The 21,956-nt window shown below is 41.7% G+C and overlaps 2 protein-coding genes across 3 annotated transcripts in view; one reads left to right on the forward strand and one right to left on the reverse strand.

The window, feature by feature from the left end:
* Positions 1-1,257: 1,257 nt before the first annotated feature.
* LOC130930174 (glutamine synthetase) lies at positions 1,258-9,211 on the reverse strand. Its single transcript, XM_057857935.1, has 7 exons — positions 9,085-9,211; positions 8,269-8,460; positions 4,159-4,320; positions 3,612-3,758; positions 3,396-3,523; positions 3,106-3,305; positions 1,258-2,268 (listed from the first exon to the last, which is right to left on the reverse strand). The coding sequence occupies exons 2-7, from the start codon at positions 8,432-8,434 to the stop codon at positions 1,956-1,958; spliced, it is 1,116 nt and encodes a 371-aa protein (XP_057713918.1). The 5' UTR covers positions 8,435-8,460; positions 9,085-9,211; the 3' UTR covers positions 1,258-1,955.
* Positions 9,212-9,426: 215 nt separating this feature from the next.
* LOC130929333 (pre-B-cell leukemia transcription factor 1) overlaps positions 9,427-21,956 on the forward strand; it is a 310,555-nt gene continuing 298,025 nt past the window's right edge. For both annotated transcript variants that reach the window (XM_057856416.1, XM_057856417.1), the window contains exons 1-3: positions 9,427-9,478; positions 12,451-12,597; positions 12,682-12,752. The gene's annotated coding sequence lies outside the window, so the exon portion shown is untranslated. The remainder of the gene's footprint in view (positions 9,479-12,450; positions 12,598-12,681; positions 12,753-21,956) is intronic.

Consider the following 21,956-nt stretch of genomic DNA (forward strand, 5'->3'; position numbering starts at 1 on the left):
AAGTCTCTTCCCAGCCTTTCGAACACAAAAAAAAAAAAAAATCACAAAACTACCCCAACTTTTGTCATACACGGCGGCGGAAGTGATTACCTTCACCGATCGGCCAGCCTCCGGCAGGGAACAAATTTCAGCGAAATATGACAGCTCGTCATTCTCCTGCTGCGGCCCCGGCAAGCAGTCCCGTCGGACCCAGGGCAATGTCAGCGGACATCCGGCGGGAGTGCTCGTCGCCAAGGACGCAGCAGGGGAATGAACGCCAAAAATGGCTCATTCTCAGCGGACAAACCAACCGACATCGGGTGGCTTGTAACACGGCATGGTCACCAGCCGATGAAGGCTTGCACTGCCTGCTTCACCGGCCGACGACCGCCAGGTTGACACACGCCATGGTCCCTGGCCGATTAAGGCAAGCACTCCCGACGGCAACCATTGTCACCCACAAAATGCAAGCCACCACCTTATTAAAACATGTACCATGATCCCAGTATTTGATATAAGAAAAACATCTTACTTTGTCGTCTGTCCAATGGTCCCTCGATTGTCGGACTTGTTTTGCCCATTCTTCGTGGTGAACAGGATCTTTTGGAAACCCAAATAGGCTCACACCACTCTCTCTGGTGTAGCAACAAAAGCCTGCAGCACAGTGGGCTGGTTTGACACAAAAAATAATATGCAAAATCAGCTGAATCCACAGTCCTTCAGCATACAATAGTATGGTTGTATTGTAAAGATGATCTCATCCACTGACGTCTCAGCTACCTTCTCAGTCCGAGACTCTGGCCAGAAGTCATTTTCATGGCACAGGATTCAAAACGTTGAATATATTGATCACTTCCACACAAATCCAAGCGGTCAATTTCACTCAGGAGCATAGAATACCGTGTGTAATTGAAATGAACATGCTTTCTAGTGTCATATACGCTTTATATTCCAACAAAGGATTTGAATCGCCTTTGTTCAACAGCTGGTGTTTCAGTAGCTCACACCCAGACTAGTCACTTTTATTGACCTTACAATCCCAAGATGAGTGTACTATACTTATCGGATAAGTTCAACAGGTGGTGTGTCCAAATCTCATTTTGTTCTATGAGTCAGCCAGCATTCTCGCTTAATGGTGACGCAAAAGGCTAACACTAGTGGACTGCTAGTGACGTATCAATATTATATCAAAAGTGCCTTACTCTGTAATCTGTTCTTCTTTTGGCAACATATATGACCATGCTAAGGCAAATGTGAAAACAAGACAAGACACCAAGATAGTGATAAAAATAAGTTTTAAATGTATCAAGAGAAAAATAACCCAGGTTCAGTAAACTTGACAATTTACCAACTAGGGCACATTAACGAAAGGATAAAACTCCTTGAGGAAAATCTACAAATGGCATTATGGACAGATCCACCACATTTGAACGTCATCATACATCAGCTGGGTACATACAACTACAAAGTGTACCGACACGGTTGACCCAGTATGACAGAAATCTGAAGACAAACGTTGCCATTTAAAAATACACTTCATCATAAAAATCAAAGAGTTAGAACCGTGTGTAGTTGGAAACGGAAGCTTGGCAACATAGTAAATTAGAAGGACCTGAACTAAAGATTTATTAAGCCGTACATGCTGCCCGGCCTTAGCAGCTCTACACTTCGGTGTCCGTGTGCTTTAGTCCATTTATAGGATGGGGTTTAGGCCAGCATTGATAGGGCTAGAAAAACTTACAAAAGCCAATCCCTTCTATTGATGAGGGGAAGGTACCCTGCCATAACCAGAGGAGAACGACCAAAGACATGAATTAACCATTTTAAGTTGACCAGCCAACTTGAAGCCATTAAAATGCAGGTTAAAGCATCTCAACGGTAGGGGTGGAGAAGAAAATACAATACTAGTTAAATGAAAAGATTAATTTAGGGGGGTGGGGCCGTTGGCAGTGGGTGTCAATCCACGAGTGGTAACTTCAGTAATCCGTGGGTTCTTCACCCTCCTCACTCAGCAAACAGGTGCGAATGAGCGCCTCGGTGACACCATACGGGTCGCAGTTGGCTGATGGACGGCGGTCCTCCAAGTAACCCTTCTTCTCCTGGCCCACATTGCGAGGGATGCGGATGCTAGCACCGCGGTTGGCCACGCCCGCAGAGAACTCATTGATATTGGAGGTTTCATGGTGGCCGGTGAGGCGACGGGCGTTGTCCAGCCCCCCTTTGGGGTCGTAGGCACGGATGTGGTAGCGGTGCCTTTTACTCAGCTTCTCGATGGAGTCCTCGATGGCTCTGGAAAGAGACGGCACACATCATTGAAAATGTGTTTGTGACCTTTTTGGATGTTCAATTAAACTAGCCTTTCACAACTTTGTTAAAAGTGTTCAAAACAGTAACACAAGCATGGGTTATTAACAGTTGGAAATTGGGATGATAAGGGGGTTCCATTTAGGTTTTTGTTGTATCCGTTTTCTTTGGCAGGTTGTACCTGGATTGATATTGCATTGCTCTGAAATGTGCAATTACAAATAGCTTTATCTATCAAATGCGTGCAATCAAAAAGTTAATGATATAGCATTAGAGGTCATACTCTGTAACATAACTTTCACATGAAGGTCAAGTCTTCCCACCCACACAACCTCAAAATCAAATTTGTGACGCCTTTTTAAAATAACATTTTAGCTGATAACATGCTTCTGTACTAAAATGTTCATGCAAACAAGGTTATGTTTTGCGATCCTCCATTTTAAAGAGAATAGTCAGATGACAGTCTGAGGAAAGATTATCTCCAGAGTTAAATCAGGTCCTGTTTACGACCTTGTTCTGTCTTAGACATGTCAAGCTTAGCTTTGGCTTTCCTTTCCAAATAATGAATGTGAAGCAAAGTCCTAGAACTGAGTCATGCGGAAAACCACATTCAAGATGACAAAGAAAAAAGCAAATTAAGCATGACGACTTGACAAAATAACCAATGTTTCAATGCACGCTTGAGTCACCATTTACCAGTTCCTTTTCTTTGTGAAACTACATTTGTGCCATGTTATTATCTCAACTATGATAAATGTAACAATTAACAGTCCATGTATTTGTTGAAGGTCAGAATTTTTCATAATTCCTTGTAACACTCACTTCAGTCCGCCCTCCTCTCTCATCTCCTTTGTGCTGAAGTTTGTATGGCAGCCAGCACCGTTCCAGTTGCCGGGAATTGGCTTGGGGTCAAATGAAGCAATCACCCCGAAGTCTTCACAAACACGGTGTAGGATGAAGCGCGCCACCCACAGGTGGTCACCCATATCGATCCCTTCACACGGGCCCACCTGAAACTCCCACTGAACACACGCATGTATGTCATCATGAATTCATTGAATATTATTGACAGAGACGTGAAATTCATTTCAGCTGGCATGCTGCATTCCTACCTGGGCAGGCATCACTTCTGCATTTGTACCACAGATCTGAACCCCGGCATAGAGACAAGCTCTGTAATGAGCTTCCACTATATCTCTTCCATATGCTTTGTCGGCTCCCACGCCACAGTAGTACGGACCTGAGCACACATGAGACGTTAACATTCATATTCTAACAAGAACATTGGAATTTCAGTGGCTTAGTGCATGTGTGTGTGTTGAGCTCACCTTGAGGCCCAGGAAATCCATTGGATGGCCAGCCAAAAGGGTGTCCATCAGTGCCCAGGATGGTGTATTCCTGCTCCATGCCAAACCAGGGAACCTGATCTTCTACCATTTTCATCACCTTATTGCATGTCAGTCGCAGGTTGGTTTCTACAGATATGAAAAGAAACACCCCAAATGACTATTTCTGCCAAAGCAGTAGGTCATTTGTTGCCAATAAGCCTATAATTGGTATTTGTGTGTCACATATTTTCATCCTCACAAGACTCGTATAAATAGATGAAGGGACACCGTGCACATTGTAAGCCAAATTTGCTTCGAGTGGTTTGCATTTGTCTAACCATGTGCTTGCTGATGAGCATACGCCACCACAGTGTGTAACTAACGTAGCACAAAGGCCCAGTTCTAGAGTACGCATATAGACAGCCATGACATCTGTGTGACCATCTGTTCAAAATTAGCAAAAGTTCACTCTCGGGTCAATCAGCTGACATGTAGATACCTTTAACATTATTAGCGCTAAATTTTCTCATTTCTTTTATGGTTTTACCTGCAGGCATGCGGTTGTACTTGAAAACTTCACAGAGCACCAGCTTGTTTGGGTCCTTGCGGAATGGGTCACGGAACATGGCGGCAGGAATAAGATACATGTCGCTGTTGGAGCCTTCGGCCTGGTAAGTGCTGGACCCGTCAAAGTTCCATTCAGGAAGGTCTGAAGGCGCAAAAATAAAGTTGCTCTTTTCAGATGTCTTTAAATCAGAAAGAACTCAGATGTGTAAGGCTGATTATTTTTGACAGCCCCAATCTGCTTAGATAACAAACCATGACAAAACATGTCCAATATTTGAAACAATGTTCCTAAACCAGGAACTTTGTGTTGCTGCCGGACACAAACAGGAGCAACTGGTTTTTACAACATGTTTCAAGTCATTCGTCATAATAAAAACTATAAGACAGTGGAACTACAAAGTGGTTACCAGATAAGCTGTCAGTCTTTTTTCAATCAGTCTGGACTAGATATGTGCCGGTTACTGGTTTCAAGGTATACTGTGGTATGAAAATGTCACGGTTTCCAAACAGCAAAAATTTTCCGTCATACGTTATTAGCCATTTCTTATGTCCCAGAAATGCAGCTGCAAGGTTCAACCCTCCCCCACCGGTTGTTGCTCAGTGTCAGCGAGTCAGCTGTGCAACACGATGGCTCGAGGAGGTGAAAACGCTGAACTTTTTCCCCCTCACCGAAGAAAACCAAAATCGGTGGTATGGGAATACTTCGGCTACAGAAAAGTTACAGACGGCTGCGGCTTAGAGGAGGAGGGCCAAACGACATGTAAAACACGTTTGCTGAGGGTGGCTGCCGAGGAGGCAATACCTCCAGTATGATTTCGCATTTGCATACAGAATTAAAGGTTAGTAAACACTGTCAAGAACATTTCCCAACACCTATGAGAGTTAACTCCAGCGTGTTTAGTGTGCCTAGCGGTGGTAAAGCGTGGTGTTTTTTCTGTCTGGCAACTGTGTGTGCAATATAAACATGATACGAGTCATGCACAAGTGTTCTTTACGGAAATTAATTCAATTATTTTTGTTCTCATAGTAAAAATGTTGAGCTGTGGGTTTAGTCTCACTTAGATGGACTGCTATTTATTTTCTTTAAAAAAAAAAAATACTGTTTTTTATCTATATTTTTATTTTAACTTACCATTTAGAGCTGCAGCTATCGAATATTTTTGCTATCGACTGAAAATTCTATCGATTAATCGGATAATTTTTTTTTTTTTTAGCTAAAGAGCAAATATAAATATACATGAGAAAACAAGACATTTCATCTAATGTTGAACCATTTTCAGTCAATGTCTATTTTCGGTGTAAATTGTTGAAAACAGGCAACAATCGCATCTCAGATGTGACTACAAAAAAAGACATTCACTGCCATCACTCAAAAAACTTCTAGAGCTTATAAAAGAAAATATATACATTTTCTACCTAAAAATGTCATTACACTTGATGACACACACTTAAAAGTTAAAAGGTGTTTTTCCCCACGTGTTTCAATTGAATTTCCATTGGTGTCAAGCCATTTTAAGTTCTAGTTAAGTTTTAAATTAGTTTAAACTAAGTCCTGATAGGATTTTGAGTTTTTGCAGTGTTCAAAATAAATATATGATACCTTCTGTATTTGAGCACATTAGGGACCACTGCTACTTGGTGTTTTATCCAGCAATGACTACTGAACTAAAATGGACAGTTAGCTTTCTTAAGTTTTTATTTTATATCTTCATCACTTTACAGCGCTATGTTTTCACAGATTAAATAAAGCCTGTATGTAAGACACGTTAGCCACGCATCGACAGTGGTCATAATTAATAGAAATCTAGCCCTCTGCAGGGCTAACGTTATGTGAACAAGTGACAGGAACATTAATCTTATTTATTAGCGCTGAGAAGTCTACTGCTTTAAAATGGTGGCCATTTAACAACGCCGCTCAGTCTGTCATTTCGCATATAGTTCTAGATACATGTGATATCTATGAGATGCATCAGATGCTACCTGCTACCACCGTAGCATCATGCGGGCGGAGTTTTTTTTTTAGCAATGTCGGCGTAGTTTGTCGCGGCTGTAGTAAGGTTTTTATTTTCATTTTTTTTTTAATTGCCTCTTCCTCTACGCACGTCAGCGCGTTGTGCTGCATTAAAAATAGTCCGGGCAAAACGTGATGCTTAGAGCTGGCAAAATTAAACGATTCCTCGAGGTGAATAAAATTACTCGGATCAGTTTTTAAACTCTAGTTACTCGAGTATTCGTTCCAGCTCTATTAACATTACAGTTATGTTCTAATGTGCTATTGTTTTTGAAAAAAAAAAAAATCCTGTTAAATTTTTCTATTTTCAGATCTCAAAGTAACACATTTTAGAGCTGTAAATGCAATACCGGGAAACCGTGATATTTTGGCTTAAGGTTATCATACCGCATTGGCCCGAATACAACTGTGTTTTTTGCACTGAAATAAGATTGAAAAAGAGAGGGTCGTCTTATATTCACGGTCTAGACATTATACCCATTCACGACGCTAGATGATGCCAGATATCATTGAAGCGATGTTCTGTTATGACAGATCTCAGCTACTCTCCCCATTCACAACCCTTGATGGCGCCGGATATCATTGAAGCAATGTTCTGTCATGACAGATCTCAGCTACTCACCCCATTCACGACGCTTGATGGCGCTAGATATCATTGAAGCGATGTTCTGTCATGACAGATCTCAGCTACTAGTATAACCAGTTTGCATTATTTTATTGCAATGTTTTTCATTATTCAGATTTGTTTCAAGACTACAGTTAGTAGTTAGACTTCACTTTGATGGGTAATGCAGTTATTGCAATTTTGTTGTTTTATCACAATAGATTGGTTTATTTAGATTTCAAAAACAGAAGCCATTCATTTACGAATGTGATTGCATTTTAGTTTACATATATAAATGTTCAGATCTTAAGATTTGAATGAGGCAAATAACATGATTTTTCTCTCAAATGTATTGTTATAATCATTTGTTTCAGATGTACAGTAATTATTTTTTGTATGAAAATTAATTTGGTGTTCAAAAAGTCTTTTTTCAAACTTCAGTCTTGAAAAAGAGGGTCGTCTTATAATCAGGGCCGTCTTATATTCGGGCCAATACGTTATATACATGCCTAGTCTGGACACCATTACATCATACAGAAAAGGCAACACATTGACACAGAATGAAATAGTGTCTTATTTGTATTCATATGAGTGAAGCACACTCAGCAATATTAGCATTATAATTTCTTTTTGGCTAGGTTCACCAGCTGTAATCACTTTGTAATCACTTGATTCCAGTCATGTAATTAAGTTGATTGATGAGTAATCTATTTTCTACAATGAATAAGCTAATGTAGAAGAATTGACTATTGTTCTCCATCTTGAACGTACCAAACAACATAAGAGAAGTAAAACACATGGCCATAGTCTTCTCATCGTGTGTGTGTGTGTGTGTGGGGGGGGGGGTGTCACAATTTAAAAGTGGGTGAAGACTGGGGTTACGCAATTTACCTTTTTTTCAAAAGATGAGAACGGATAAGAATTAATTTTAAAGTTAGTAAATTCCTAAGTTTCTTCTTAACTCATTGGCTACTGTCAGTGAGTTGACAGGAATATTAAATAATATTGTGAAAAATAAAAATATTTTAGCATCACATAAGGACATTTTGTCCAAGTGCAGTTGAAAATCAACGCCACATTTCTTAAAAGGATTTAGCAAAACATGCATAGGCTCAGCTTGAGAAGCTTTAAGGGAGGATTCTTTGTGTGCATGATGATTGAATGAGAATTTGGGGGGAGGGATGGTGGGGATTTCATTTAACATTTTAAATGGGACTTTAGTTGCATTTTTGTATTGGCGTTTTAAATAATATTTTACTCATCATTTGTATTTATGCAAATAAATACTAAATAATTGAATACATTTCCATATGTCATACCAATTTGGAATAGTTTTCAAAATTCCACAGCTTCGCCTCTTACGGAAATTTACCAGAAGCTTTCCAGATTTTGACTGGAAATTTTACACACAGCAAGCCAAAGGGGGGGGGGGGGGGTGGATCTTCACACTTGCAATTTGGAAAAAAAGTGCTTACCTTTAAGACTTTTGGGCTCAGAATCCAAAGTCCTGGTTTTACACCGTAGACCCTCACCGGTTCCGTCGACCCAGATATACATGGCCTGGACTTTCTCCCCCTGAGGGAGTTCCATGTACTGCTCCTTGACTACTTTGCTCAAGCTGGCGCTGGACGACGTGGCCATTTTTGTTATTTCCTACTATAACACACCTGGACACAAGACAACCAGACGAGTAGAAAAAGGGGAGATCAGGTATGAGATCGCAGTGTGCCTATGGGACGCTAGGGGGCACAAAAATGAACCAAAAAAACACCCCAAAAGGACCACCATTGTTCCCTATTCTAGAAAAACAAGACATCGACAGCTGAAAACTGCAGTTGAAATGATGAATACTCGTCGCGTTTGGGTTAATTCTTGAAACTAAATAACAAGATGCGAGGGAAATATCCGTTATTTTTGGAATTAAACGTCTGCGTCGTCGTCATTTGTCTTTACGTCGAGGCTGGCGTCGAAATGGTGACACGAGGAAAGCGAAGCCATACAATAAAAAGTCAAGACTACATCCTGTTAGCACGAGTACGGAGTAGCCATGGTTACACACGTTGAGTGAGGAAATATTACATCAGCGACAGCAGCTTCCACAGGGTGAACACTTTCACACACAGAAGAAAGACGATCACAAACACGATTGAACGAAAGGAAAGACATAGACAGACATTGACTTGGGTGTCAGAATGTAATGATAATAAAGACATAGCATTACATAACTAAATAAAATAGTGCAGCAGAAACAAATTAAGCATAAATCAAACTGGCAGTCAAAGATTATTTACCTGGAGAAACGAGAAAATTTAAATAAAAACTAAAGGACTTGCAGGTCCTGTGTTTCGTCTTACGGTTATCCCTTAGTGTCTCTACCATTCTCCAGTACCGAAGTTGGGTTCAGCCATATTTATAAGGAAGCGACTGGCTTAAGGTAATTTCATTGGTCAACACAGTCATGGGATGTCCTTTTCACTCTGATTGACAGCTCATGCTGGCTTCTCATTGGGCATACTTCGAACTCGCGTATAACCACCCACCTGACCGCAGCCTCGCCGCGTGTTCGGCAATATGTGCTCACTTCGACTTCCCCACGCGGTTTTCTCTTCTCACGCGCAGAGCTCCCCCCCCCCCCCCCCCCCGTCTTTACATAAACACAGAGCGGACCCCTGGACCTAAAGCTAGGTAAAATGTTTTTGTGTCAACCTCCAATAAACAGATTCTGTCAAAATTCGAAAACAGACAAGCCAAGAGCCATTAAAGTGGATGTGAAGGTCTCGACGCCACCGCGTGTTCCAAATAGGTTACTGCGTCACAGTTGAATGGAGACCTTATGTAATTCCATCATGAGTATGCAGTTAATGTTGCTTTAACTCTGGATCGCCACGTGAGTAAATAACGTGGAAAGAATCACGGACAATATGAGATATTTGCATTGAGATTTCCACCATTGACGTCGCTAGACGTTTTATTAATTTGAATTGGGAGGACTAGCTGTGAATGATCGCAGCCAGTCTCTTCCAGCAAAATGAATTGGAGGTCCAGCGGCGTTAGTGGCAGCTAATGAGTTGAATCACTTGCAAAATTGTTGCACATGACTAGTCATGCTTTTTGCAGTTTAAGTGAAACCCCCATTTTGATTCCCAGATTAACCAACAATATTGATTGGATCTTCAGTAAATGCACAGCCTATTATTATTATTAATGTTATGTACCTTATCTAGATTCTTTCATTACTAAATGAGCAATTGCAGAGACAGTTATGGACAAATGATTATGTGAGTCATTCTAATGCAACAACACTTATCGCAAAAAAATAATAATTTGAACGTTCCGCTGTCCTTTGGCTTTCCGAAGTCCTTAGCAACCAAGCTATGATAAAATACAGTACTCCTGGCCCTGTTTTTAGATCATTATTGGACATTTAGCACCACCACCTTGCTACCTGGGGTATTGCAAATAGCAGTTGACGTGGAGAGGAGGGTCTGTCTGCAGTTTGCAAGACAAAGGCGTAACTATGCTTTAGGGGCGTAACGTGACTAAAACTAATCCTATCTCTAGCCCTAATCCCAATCACGTCCCCAAACCACTTTTAACACTTTTTAAGTCAGTCTAAAAAAGTGGCTCCTTTTAGTCTTAGTTTTTCAATGTTAGTTGGCCATCAATCCATTTTATCCTTGTCAGGGTTGTGGAATGGTTACCTTGAGAGACAGGCGGACTACACCCTACATCAGGGGTCAGGAATCTCTCTCAACCTACTAGTATGTCTCGCGAGCCATATCTGGCTCTTTTGATGAGCGCATCTGGCTCTCTGCCAACCAGTCATCTTAAATGTTTGAACGCGTCGGGTCGCTTGACATGAACGAGCTGTGATGTGCTGAATGTGCATTCGCACTAGACATGTGCCGATTACCAGTTTCAAGGTATACCGTGGTATGAAAACATCAAGGTTTCAACACTGCAGAAATTTTCCTTCATACCGTCCCTAACTTTTGAACTTTTCCCCCCATTAAAGAAAAGAAATAATTAATGACTGCCAGTTGGGGACCTGGCGGGAGTGGGGCTCCGATCTCGCGTCGCCCCTCGGCATTCCCCCGCTTCCGCCTTCCCCTCTCTTCTCTGCCTGGTTATCCACCCTGCGCTCCATCGCGGGTCGCTGGCTGGACGCCGGTGTGTCGGCTGGATGTCGCCATTTCTGGCAGGGGACCATGCCCTGCCCTGGGCTTGGTGGGCCATTGGGGGTCCTGTGGTGTGCCGTGCCGATTGGGGGGCTGCGGCTGTGGCTTGTGGGCCGGGTGAGCGGATGGGGGTGGGGGTGCGTCCCCTCTTCCCATCCCTGAAGGCTGGTTGATTGGAGCGCGGGTGGATCCCGGGGGGGGGGGGGGTTGACAATGGCTCCTTTGCTGGGCTGCGGGAGGAGGGATGGGCTGCGCCGCCCCCCCCCACAGGCTGGCTGGGTGGGGACCGTGGCCCTGGGGTGGCGTCTGTGCGGCGTCTCCGCTCGTCTGCGTGGCTGTCGCATGTTTGATGGGGCTCGCGCATGGCTAGATGTGATTGGGCGCGCTCGTGTGGGGCCCTCGGTAGTGGGATTGGCGATGGGGCAGCATAGGGTCGGTTGCCAACGGGCTTACACTCACAAGAGATTCAAACAATTATGGGCTTCTAGATCACAGCTGATTTGTGTACACTCCACCCTTCCCAATCACTTATCTTATGGACGCACCCCCCCTTCTTTCCCTGGTCAACAGGCCCCCCACATCGTGTCAACCGGAAACACATCTAGCTGACGATAGCACCAGCAAATTAATGGTTAGTTTAGGCGTTCAACGTATTTCTTGTTATTGTTTGTGTTTCTTTTCTTTTTCTTCTGTTCCCCCATAACCCCTTCCTGTTCGCTGCTTTGTCTTAATAAACGAGGTATGTTGAATGATCACAATGGGAGTATGTCATACTTCAATGTGAAACATTAAAACTGTTCAGACCAACCCGACACTAGACTTCCATTCTCCGTGTCAAACAGTGGAACAGGACCGGGTTTAAAAAAAAAAAAAAAAAAAAAAAAAAAACGAAATCGCTGAAACCGACATGTAAAACACGTTTGCGGAGGGTGGCAGCCGAGGAGGCAATACTTCCAATATGATTTCACATGTATATAAAATTAAAGGTTAGTAAACTGTCATGAACGTTTCCCACCATCTACGAGAGTTAACTCCAGCGTGTTTAGTGTGTCTAGCGGTGGTAAAACGTGGTGTTTTTTTTCTCTGGCAACTGTATATGTTGAGAAAGAGTGTCATTGCACAGGTTAAATTTTATGAACATCAACCAGCGAGATTATGCAGGTGTATCCAGTGAGAGTACAGAATACGTAATGTAGGATTAAAATGGCCGTTTAGTTATCATAAAGGAAATTGGACCACCTTCCCGTGTGGATTTTTAAGTCTCCCGACTCACAATCTGCCCTAGAATTTTTAGATGACATTGCGTGTTAGAGCACACTCGGGAAGACCTCGGAAAGATGATGTGTGGCTTTTGAATGTGTACTATATAACTGTGTGTAATTGGTTTACCAGACCGATTCTATAATATACAGCAGTGGCATCAATGAGTCTTTAAGAAGCAAGTGTGTTCATTTCGTATTTTCCTTTTTTTTCCCACAGCTGATTTTTTTTCCTGGGAGGTGATGTCTTTGCATTAATCCTCCAGCTGGAGTCTTCAGGAAAATCCAGAAAAATGCACCAGCTGGCCGCTGAACATCTCTTTCAACATGCTCACATTCAGTGTCGACTTTAATAGTCTTACCTACTGTATGTAGGAACATTTATGTCAAATTCACCCATTTGGTTCCACTACCACCACTGAGAAAATGACTACTGTTGTTTTTGCTGCAGCTAAAATGTCTGTATGCCGTCGCACAGCGCCTCCCTCTGGACACAACGAAAGGAACGACGCTCAGGCAAAGGTAGACTTCTTACTCATCTATTCATTCATACTATGAAAATTGTCTTGAAAGATACGTAGGAAATTACTAGGATGCTTCATAGTTCTTGCTAAACTGAAATGATAGAAGCGTGAGACGATAGATGGAGGATCAAATTTTAAAAATACAAGCTTAAAAAATCATAATGCCTATAGAAAAAGCAAACACAATACAAAACTTGTGATAAACAGGCACTCACGAGTCACAACCCCTTTTCCATGTTGAGCCCTTTAAATAATTTTATTTTATTTTTTAAATGAAAGATGTCAGAGATATTCCACCTTTCTGTAGAAGCAAGTGTTACTTGAGTGCTTGAACTAAACTTTTTCTGGCGCTTGTCTGAAAATATGTGCTTGCTTTTTGAAGCATGTAGCAAATTAACTAAGGGTGTACATCGATCTGGATTGATTAAGGGGTTAAGTATTCCATGTTAATTCACCAAACCGAGTTAAACCAAACATTGCCAATTTCGATGAAAATGTGACCTCTCCTTTTGTGTTGTGCAAGAAAGTATGGGTGTATAACCGGCCCGTTGACTTAGTTTTTAATGTGTAATCCTCAAAAAATATATAATTTGCCAGGCTGCTCACCTGGCTGATACTCCCACCTGCCAAATATCTCCTAAACCTTGGTAGGATCAGGAGTCATCGAGCTATGGACATTTAAAACTCAGAAGGAAAGCAAAATTCTTCTAAAAGTTCAAAAGTTCATGTGGTCGTACCTCAATAATCACTGAACCGATTTGCAAAATTTTGAATTCAAGTGTTCCAGTTATAAGCATCATTTATGAAAATGGCATCAATATTGGAGAATGGTCCAGTTTATTTTCAAATGATTTTGTGTCTCTTGTCATAGAATGACATCAATCCTAGGCCCTTGTATTGGATTGAATCGGTGTGGATGTTTTTAATGTGGGCAAATATTGTATCTTTGTCCAAAGAATCGGCATGCTAGCTTTCAAAAAATGGTGGTTTACAACCCAATTGAAAACTAGGTATATTATACACCTTAACGTCATCATTATAGAGCACACCTGAATAAGCTACACAGTCCCCACCCCCCCTCCAAAAAAATCTGAAAAATAAATCCATTTACAGTAAATGCTGCATCTGATGATAAATCATGTGTCGTATTATGGGACATTTACGTAGAGATTTGTTACACAGAAACATTTGATTGATGAAAATTATATTTATTAGCCACATTAATAACATGTCAAGTGCGGGCTCCACATGCAGTGGCCTGTAGAGGGCGCCACATACCAAACGTTCTCTGAAGCATGCTGCAACCACAAACACTTAAAAAAAAACGTCACTACATTTACAAAGAACTTGACCTCTATGCTTGCAGCAGACGAAGTCTCCTTAAAAATCCTCATGGTGGGCTGTCTGATCAACTCAGGCCGAGCGGCTCTAACCTCTAGCACTAGCATAGCAGCTATGTTGTAGCACAACGGGGCTATCCGTCCTCTTTAAATTAGTCAAAACATCTGCAGCCTTAAACTGTTCTACTGTAATGGCATCAAGCATCAGACGGTTGTTATGTTGTTATGACCATTGTCAAAGTCCTAAGTGCTCATTGAAAATGGCTAATTGACTCTTTATAATACCATATCGTCATAGCAAACAGTGTTGATAGCCATTTTTTAACATTGTTCTTTTGTACCGGTACATAACATCTCTATTCATCTATAAAATCCTCAGTGTGCACCTTATTTTTCAGACTATAAGTCGCAATTGTTTTTTTCATAGTTTGGCTGGGGGTGCGACTTGTACTCTGGAGCGACTTATGTGTGAAATTATTAACACATTATTATATCATTTCACATGTTATTTTGGTGTTTTGGAGTGACACCGATGGTTTGGTAAACTTGTTAAGATTGTTCTTTATGCTATAGTTCTCTGAATAACTCCTAATAGCTATGTTATGTTAACATACCGGCCAAGTGCGCATTTCGTTGTTCATGCATCATGTAACATTATCACACTGTACACTTATTCAGCATGTTGTTCTCTATTGTATTTTTATTTTAAATTTTCTTTCAAGATGACATATCAGTTCTATGTGTTGGATTTTATCAAGTAAATTTCCCCCAAAAATGCGACTTATACTCCGGTGCGACTTATGTTTTTTTCCTCTTCGTTGGGCATTTTATGGCTGGTGAGACTTATACTCAGGTGTGACTTACAGTCCGAAAAATGTGGTACATGAAGCCATTTTGTCCCCCCCTCAAAAAAATCCGCCAATGAACCACATAATTAAAACCAAAAGGTTTAAATGGAGAGAAAAAAAGTGGCGGAAAATTCGCCTTCAACTACTCAATGGTTAGGTCCCATGTTGGAGATAAAAGTACAGCCTACTTGTCTTTTTTCATTGTCATGTTGGGCTTGGAGGACATGACCTGTGGTGCCTCCGCTAGTCTGAATGTTTTCACTAGTAATTAAAGACATGTGCTGCTGCAGCTCACATCACATGCAAACTCAAGGCTTTGTTGGGTCAACTTGTGTCAGATAGGTCGAGTTGGTTCGTAGACTAGTTTGGGTAGAGGATTATCTTTGGATGACATGACATAAAAGTAGGAGTGTGACAAAATATCGAAATGGTGCTTTATCGTGACACTTTGTATCCCAAAAGGTTATCGATACGCTCCTGCCAAGAATCGAGATATCGTTTTAAAAAGGTGTCAATGTTTAAAAAAAAAAAAACAAGTTGCTACCGAAATCTTCCACCATAATCGTGTCACAGTGAACACTAAAGCTGCCATTGACGGTGCTCGAAGCCCAGTTCATTTAGACTGGGAACGTTCGTTCATTCAAAACCAGAGCATTCACAGTCATTCGGTCCAATTTTCGGGGCATGTACAGGTCACTTGCTGTTCATTTTAGGGCATTTACAGGTCATTTCCTGTTGAGTTTGAGTCACTGCCTATTCATTTGAGTGATTCCCAGGTCACTTCTTGTTCTGTAACTCAAAATAAACAGGAAGTGATCTATAAAATACCCCCGAATCATTAAGAAGTAACTGAAAATGAACAGTTAAATGACCTTAAATGGCCCAAAATTACCTCATTGCCTGGCATTGGCTGTCAATTGCCACGTTTACATGGAGCCAAATATTTCAATTACAATCGGTTTAGATGTTCAAACCGAATAAATGTGTTCCATATAAACACCTCATTCGGAATGAACAGGACCAAACCGAATGGAATTTCATTCCGATTCACAGGGGTGGAATATTCCTTTTCCCAAACCGATTAGAACGAAAATTATATCATGCATCGCCCCGTGGCAGTTCCTGGGCGTTCTCCTGCCTCCGCCTTCCCCTCTCTTCTCTGGCTGGGCATCCGCCCTGCGCTCCGTCGCGGGTCGCTGGCTGGGCGCCGGTGTATCAGCGGGGTGTCGCCTGCACCGGCGGGGGACCCTGCCTTGCCTGGGGCTTGGTGGGCCGCTGGGGGTCCCGTGGCGTGGCGTGCCGGTTGGGGGGCTGTGGCTCGTGGCCCGGGTGGGCGGGCGGGGGTGGGTGTAGGCGTGGGTTGGTGATGCGTCCCCTCCTGCCATCCCTGAAGGCCGGTTGATGGGCACGCGGGTGGCCCGGGGGACCACCCTGGGTCCCGGGGGGGGGACGGTGGCTCCTTTGCTGGGCGGCGGGAGGAGGGATGGGCTGCGCATGGACCCCCCACCCCCCCGCCCGCCTTCCCTCCCCGGGCTGGCAGGGTGGGGGCCGTGGCCCTGGGTTGGCGCCCGCGCGGTTACTTCGCCCGTCTGAGTGGCTGTCGCGCGCCCGCTGGGGCTTACGTGCTGCTGGATGTGGTAGGGCATGCTCGGGTTGGGGGTTCCGGTGCCGGGATTGGCGATGCGGCGGCGTAGGGTTGGTCGCCAACGGGCTTACACTCATAAGAGATTCACACGATTACTGGGTTCTAGATCACAGAACTGATTTGTGTACACTCTACGCCTTCCAATCACTTAGCTTATAGTCTTATAGACACCCCCACCCCCATTCTCCTCTTTCACTGGCCAATTGGCCCCCACATGGTGTAAACCGGAAATACATCTCGCTGACGATAGCACCATTAGTAACTAGTTTAGATGTTCAATGTATTTCTTGTTGTAGTTTGTGTATGTGTTTCTTTTCTTTCTTCTCTTGTATTTCTTTTCTTCTGTCCCCCCATAATCCCTTCCTGTTTGCTGCTTTGTCATAATAAAAAGGTATTTTGAATGATCACAATGGGAGTATGTCAGACTCTCCATGTGAAACATTAAAACTGTTCAGAATCCGGGCACTTAGACTTCCATTCTCTGTGTCAAACAGCTGAACAGGACAGGTTTTAAAAAATTATATCATGTAAACAGGGAAGCGGAATGGTGTCTGGTTGCATTCTTTCTGCACATGCTCCGTACTGGCGTGGTGACGTCACTTGGTGACGTAAGTAATGTCACTTGCAACATGGCTTCCAAGCACAGCGCACCTAATTGGAGTCCGGCGGAAAGATTGTATATAGTTCAAACTTTAAAAGAATTGAATATAATTGCTCGCTTAGACGGGCGTAAAACGAGGAACAGTGAACTATTTAAAAAAGTTCACGAGAGGTTCCACGAAGCCGGAATAGACCGGAGCATTGACCAGATTAGAAACCGGTGGAAAACGCTGATAAGCGGCTACTACAAGGCAAAAGAGCAAAACAGCAGAAGCGGATACAACCCCACAAACACAACAAGTGGGTTAAAGTTAAAACAGCAGCACTCTGACGATCGATCTCCATGTTTTGCAACGTGACGCTTTGTTTTGATTAATCTGCGCATGTCAGACGGCAGTTGTCAAACGTCCTTTCGGAATAAAGGCAGACACATGTAAACGCTGGATCGGAATAGATGAAGTGACATGTAAACAGGCGATCTGAAATTTCCATTCGGAATGATTTGAATCGGTATGAATAAAAGTCAGGATGTAAAAGTGGCTAATGACGGCCATAGACTTTCAATCCATTTGAAGTGGGAGGGATGGCACCACCCTCCCAGTTCAAATGGATTGGACGTCTACTAGTGATAAACTCATTCCAATTCACAGCAGAAGCTTGTTTTTCTGTTTATTAGTTGTTTGTAGAATATCCTCGAATGATTTTCCGACCAATGTATCAATAATCGTTGTATCGCCATATCGTCAAATCATCGTTATCGTGAGCTTTGTAGCGCAAATCGTATCGTATCGTGAGGTACCAAGAGGTTCCCACTCCTACATAAAAGCCTCTTTGTCGGGTCACTATGAGTCAATATGTTGTGGCCCGGTATAATAAAGGTATAATAGCCTATGATTATGCTTCTAATTTTGGGATGTACTGTATTCTCATTCTGATTTGACGAAGAGGAATTATCCTTACATGCGCAAAATAAATGTGCGCGGTTGTGTGAAGTGGTCTTGACTAAATTAAGCAGACAAGACAAAATATTTGTAGAAAAAAAGCAAGGATGGTTATAGTGCCTGAATGTAATCAAACACAAAACATGTTATCAAAAAAACAATACTAGCTGATGTTTATTGAAATACAGCACTGTAATAACATTTGAAAAAACAAAAAAAAAATACAACAAATTAATTAATCCAAGATGGGAAAATTATATAGTGTATCTTCTTAGTTTTTTCCCCTCACCACCAACATTATATTTAGTGCGAGACAAACATCAAATATTTAGAAGTGGAAATGCTTTATTTATTTATTTGAATTTCACATTCGCTCAGATAACGTAAACTCTCTCAGGAAACTCTGGACAGCAGTCAGAAATTATTTTTATGTTTTACACTCAGAACCTTTTTTAAAAACTTTAACAAGTTTTATATACTTAAAACAGTACAGTTTTAGACTGCAGTTAAGTCAGGAAGCTGTAATAAAATATTTTTGAAGGACATAGTCATCCATTTTGTCTCCATTGTTACTTACAACATGCCTAAAACAACTTCAGTTTTTTATGACGTTAATTGAAAAAAGTGACATTTATCAGATTTATCAGTTGATCATTTACTTAATCGTCTAATTAATCGATTGTAAAAACAACTGTCATTTGCAGCCCTGCTATGTTTGAACATTTATGTGAAATTCATCCATTTGGTTCCACCACCACTACCACCACTGATAAAATGACTACTATTGTTTTTACAGCAGATAAAAAGTCTGTATGCTGTTGCACAGCGCCTCTCATTGGACACAATAGAAGGAAGGACGCTCAGCCAAAGGTAGATTTACTACTCATGTAATTATTCACACCGTTGAAATTGTTAAGAAAGATACATGGGGATACTTCATAGTTCTTTCTCAATTGAGATTATATAACCGTGAGAATATGGATGGACAATCAAAGTTTAAAAATACAAGTGTAAAAATCATAATGTCTATATAAAAAGCAAACACAAGATGAAAGTAGTGATAAACAGGTGCTCACTACCCATTTTCCATTTTGCGACCTTTAAATAATTAATTATTTTTTTTTTTTAATTATGAAAGATGTCAAGAGCTCTTCCACCGTTCTGTAGAAGCAAATGCTTTTTTCTTCAGGGTTTGAACTTTTTCCAGGCACTTCTCTGAAAATATGTGTTTGCCTTATTGAAGCATGTTATCGAACAAACAAAGGGTGTAACGATACATCGATCTGGATCGATACATGGGTTACAGAGAATTCAATGTTAATTCACCAAACCGAGTTAATCCAACCATTGCCAATTTTGATGAAATCGTGACTTCAACTTTTATTTTGTGCAAGTAGGAGGGAAAACTGTCCTGCTGACTTTAATGTGTGAGCCTCCCAAAAATGTAATTTACCAGGCTGCCACCTGGGGGGTACTCCCACCTGCCAAATATCTCATAAACCTTCGTAGGAAGGAAGCTATGGACGGTTGAAACGCTTTGTCAAAAAGCTCAAAAGTTGAGGTTGTACCCTAACCCAATTTGCTGAAAATTTGAATTCAAATGTTCCAGTTATAAGCATCATTTATGATAATATCATCAAAATCGGAGAATGGTAGAGTTTGTTTTAAAACTATTTTTCAATCCTAGGCTGTTGTATTGAATTGAACCACGGCAGATTTTTTAATACGGGCAAATATCGTACCATTGTACAAAGTAGCGGCATGCTCTCGTATCTTTGAAAAAATGGTGCTGAACACCCACATTTAAAACTAGGCATAATATACAGTACACCGTAATTGCCTAACTCTCGACCACACCTGACTGTGAGCTACACAGTCCAAATTAATTAATAAAAAAATCTGAGGAAAAAACCCATATACAGTAAATGCTGCACCTGACTATAAGTCATGCGTCCTAATATGGGATATTTACATTACATATTACATTTGTTACACATAAATATTTGATTAATGAAAATTAATCAATTTTTTAATTCTTGATTGCAAGCCAAGTGCGGTCTCTAAATGCAGCGGCCTATACACTGGAAAAAATAACTGGTGGATTTAATTGATAGTCATTGTAACAATTTGCACTTACTTTTATTACTTTTATTATAACAGTTTGAACTTGAATTAATTTTACTGCTTGTGAACTGAACTTAATATTGCAAGCAGTAAAATTTACTTAATAAAAGTTCAAATTGTTACAATGATTTTATCAAGTAAGTCCACCAGTTATTTTTTTCAGTTTAGAGCAGGGGTCGCGTTAACTGAATATTTTCCGTCGTTGACCGATTTTTTAAAACGGTGACGGAAAAAACTGAGGTCCAGCTGTCATTTTGACAGGTTGCAATTCACACCCCAGACCACAGGGTGGCGAGTGAGCATATTAATTAGCTATTGTCTCTCTTGATGCATGACGTCGTTGGCCTTACTCTGAAAAATGTCAAGGCAACTGAGTGTCCGAAGTTTCTTTAAAAAGCCCCAAAATGACGATGGTGTTGATAAAAGAGGTGAAAAAAGAGGGACTGCACAAGCGGGCACGCAATTCAAGTCGATGCGCACCAGGAGGAAAGTGTGAGACTGCGTTCAGGCCACAGCAGGTGAACTGTTAATTTCATTTTTCCATATGTAGCCTAGCTAGGGGCCACAGTCAGCTGTTTTTGTCAGTGCGGAGAAAAAGTTACATATTCATCTGCTTGATGTGTGATGGCACGGTGTGGATTCTCTGTTAAGCTTGTTCGGACAGAATATTAATTTAAAATGAATGAAAACTAAATACTATTGAATATGTTGAAGCGGTATCCAATGTTAAGAGTCTTGTTAGCTCGAATTGCTGTGTCCAGCCGCTGCTGTAGCTCTGCTGCTCGCTGTGAACTCTCTATTCAAGCCGGAACGCGCGCGGCTCTTAAGTGTCTGTCACATGACTGTGTCGTAGCCGCTAACGCGCTCGGCCATATGGACACACAAGTACGGAAGATGAATTATGCCAAACAAAGGGTCACCACAATGTCATTATCGTCATTTTAAAAAGTGATGTGCAAAAATACATTATGACCGGATTTTTATGACCCTGTCAGTCAAAATGACAGACAACGAAAAAGTCTAGCGCAACCTCTGGTTTAGAGCCACATACAGCACTAAAGATACACGATAATATTGGTTACCGATAATTATCGGCCGATAATGGCAATTATGACGTCACACAGATAATACAGATAAAAAAAATAAAAAAAAATAAACCGATAATGCAATCCGATAATTATATACTTGATTTAGCCTCCAAATGTGCGCAACCAAGCAGTTTTCTCCACTTCTGCAACCCCTCCCCTCTCTGAAGCCCCTGTGGGAGGAGGGGTTGAGGAGTACGGCGTCATTGAGGAGGCGGTGTTATCAGTGTTGAGGCGCTCTCACTAGCGTGCGTTGATTTTCCCGTGTGTGAAATGAAATAAACGACGCTCTTGCCATCTACAAAACATTCACTGCTGAAGTTCCACAATGCGTAAAGAAAGCGTCCTCATGGAACACCACTAACCCAGCAGCCATTTAAAACTGCATCACAAAAGATTTTTGGAACGAATACGAGGCTGCTGCTGCTAACGCGAATGCTAAAGCTATTGTAAACACAAATAAACTATAAAGGAAGCTACGGGGCTTGTGATGATACAGAGACGCTGCGGTCCTCCCGGAGTCGGGTTGTTTGGGAATAAAGCCCAAAGCGGGTGGTAAACTCCCATCTATGGCTAAACACCTCACGAGACCGATAGTCGACAAGCAGCTGTCTTCCGA

The sequence above is a fragment of the Corythoichthys intestinalis genome, chromosome 14 (assembly GCF_030265065.1).
Source record: "Corythoichthys intestinalis isolate RoL2023-P3 chromosome 14, ASM3026506v1, whole genome shotgun sequence".
NCBI classification, from domain to species: Eukaryota; Metazoa; Chordata; class Actinopteri; order Syngnathiformes; family Syngnathidae; genus Corythoichthys; species Corythoichthys intestinalis.

Excerpts from the sequence above, each read along its gene's own strand:
- LOC130930174 (XM_057857935.1), bottom strand. The coding sequence starts at position 8,434 with ATGGCCACGTCGTCCAGCGCCAGCTTGAGCAAAGTAGTCAAGGAGCAG. Across the intron at positions 3,759-4,158 it reads GTACAACCGCATGCCTGCAG|AAACCAACCTGCGACTGACA; the intron begins GTAAAACCATAA and ends TCATATCTGTAG. Across the intron at positions 2,269-3,105 it reads AGAGAGGAGGGCGGACTGAA|AGCCATCGAGGACTCCATCG; the intron begins GTGAGTGTTACA and ends GTCTCTTTCCAG.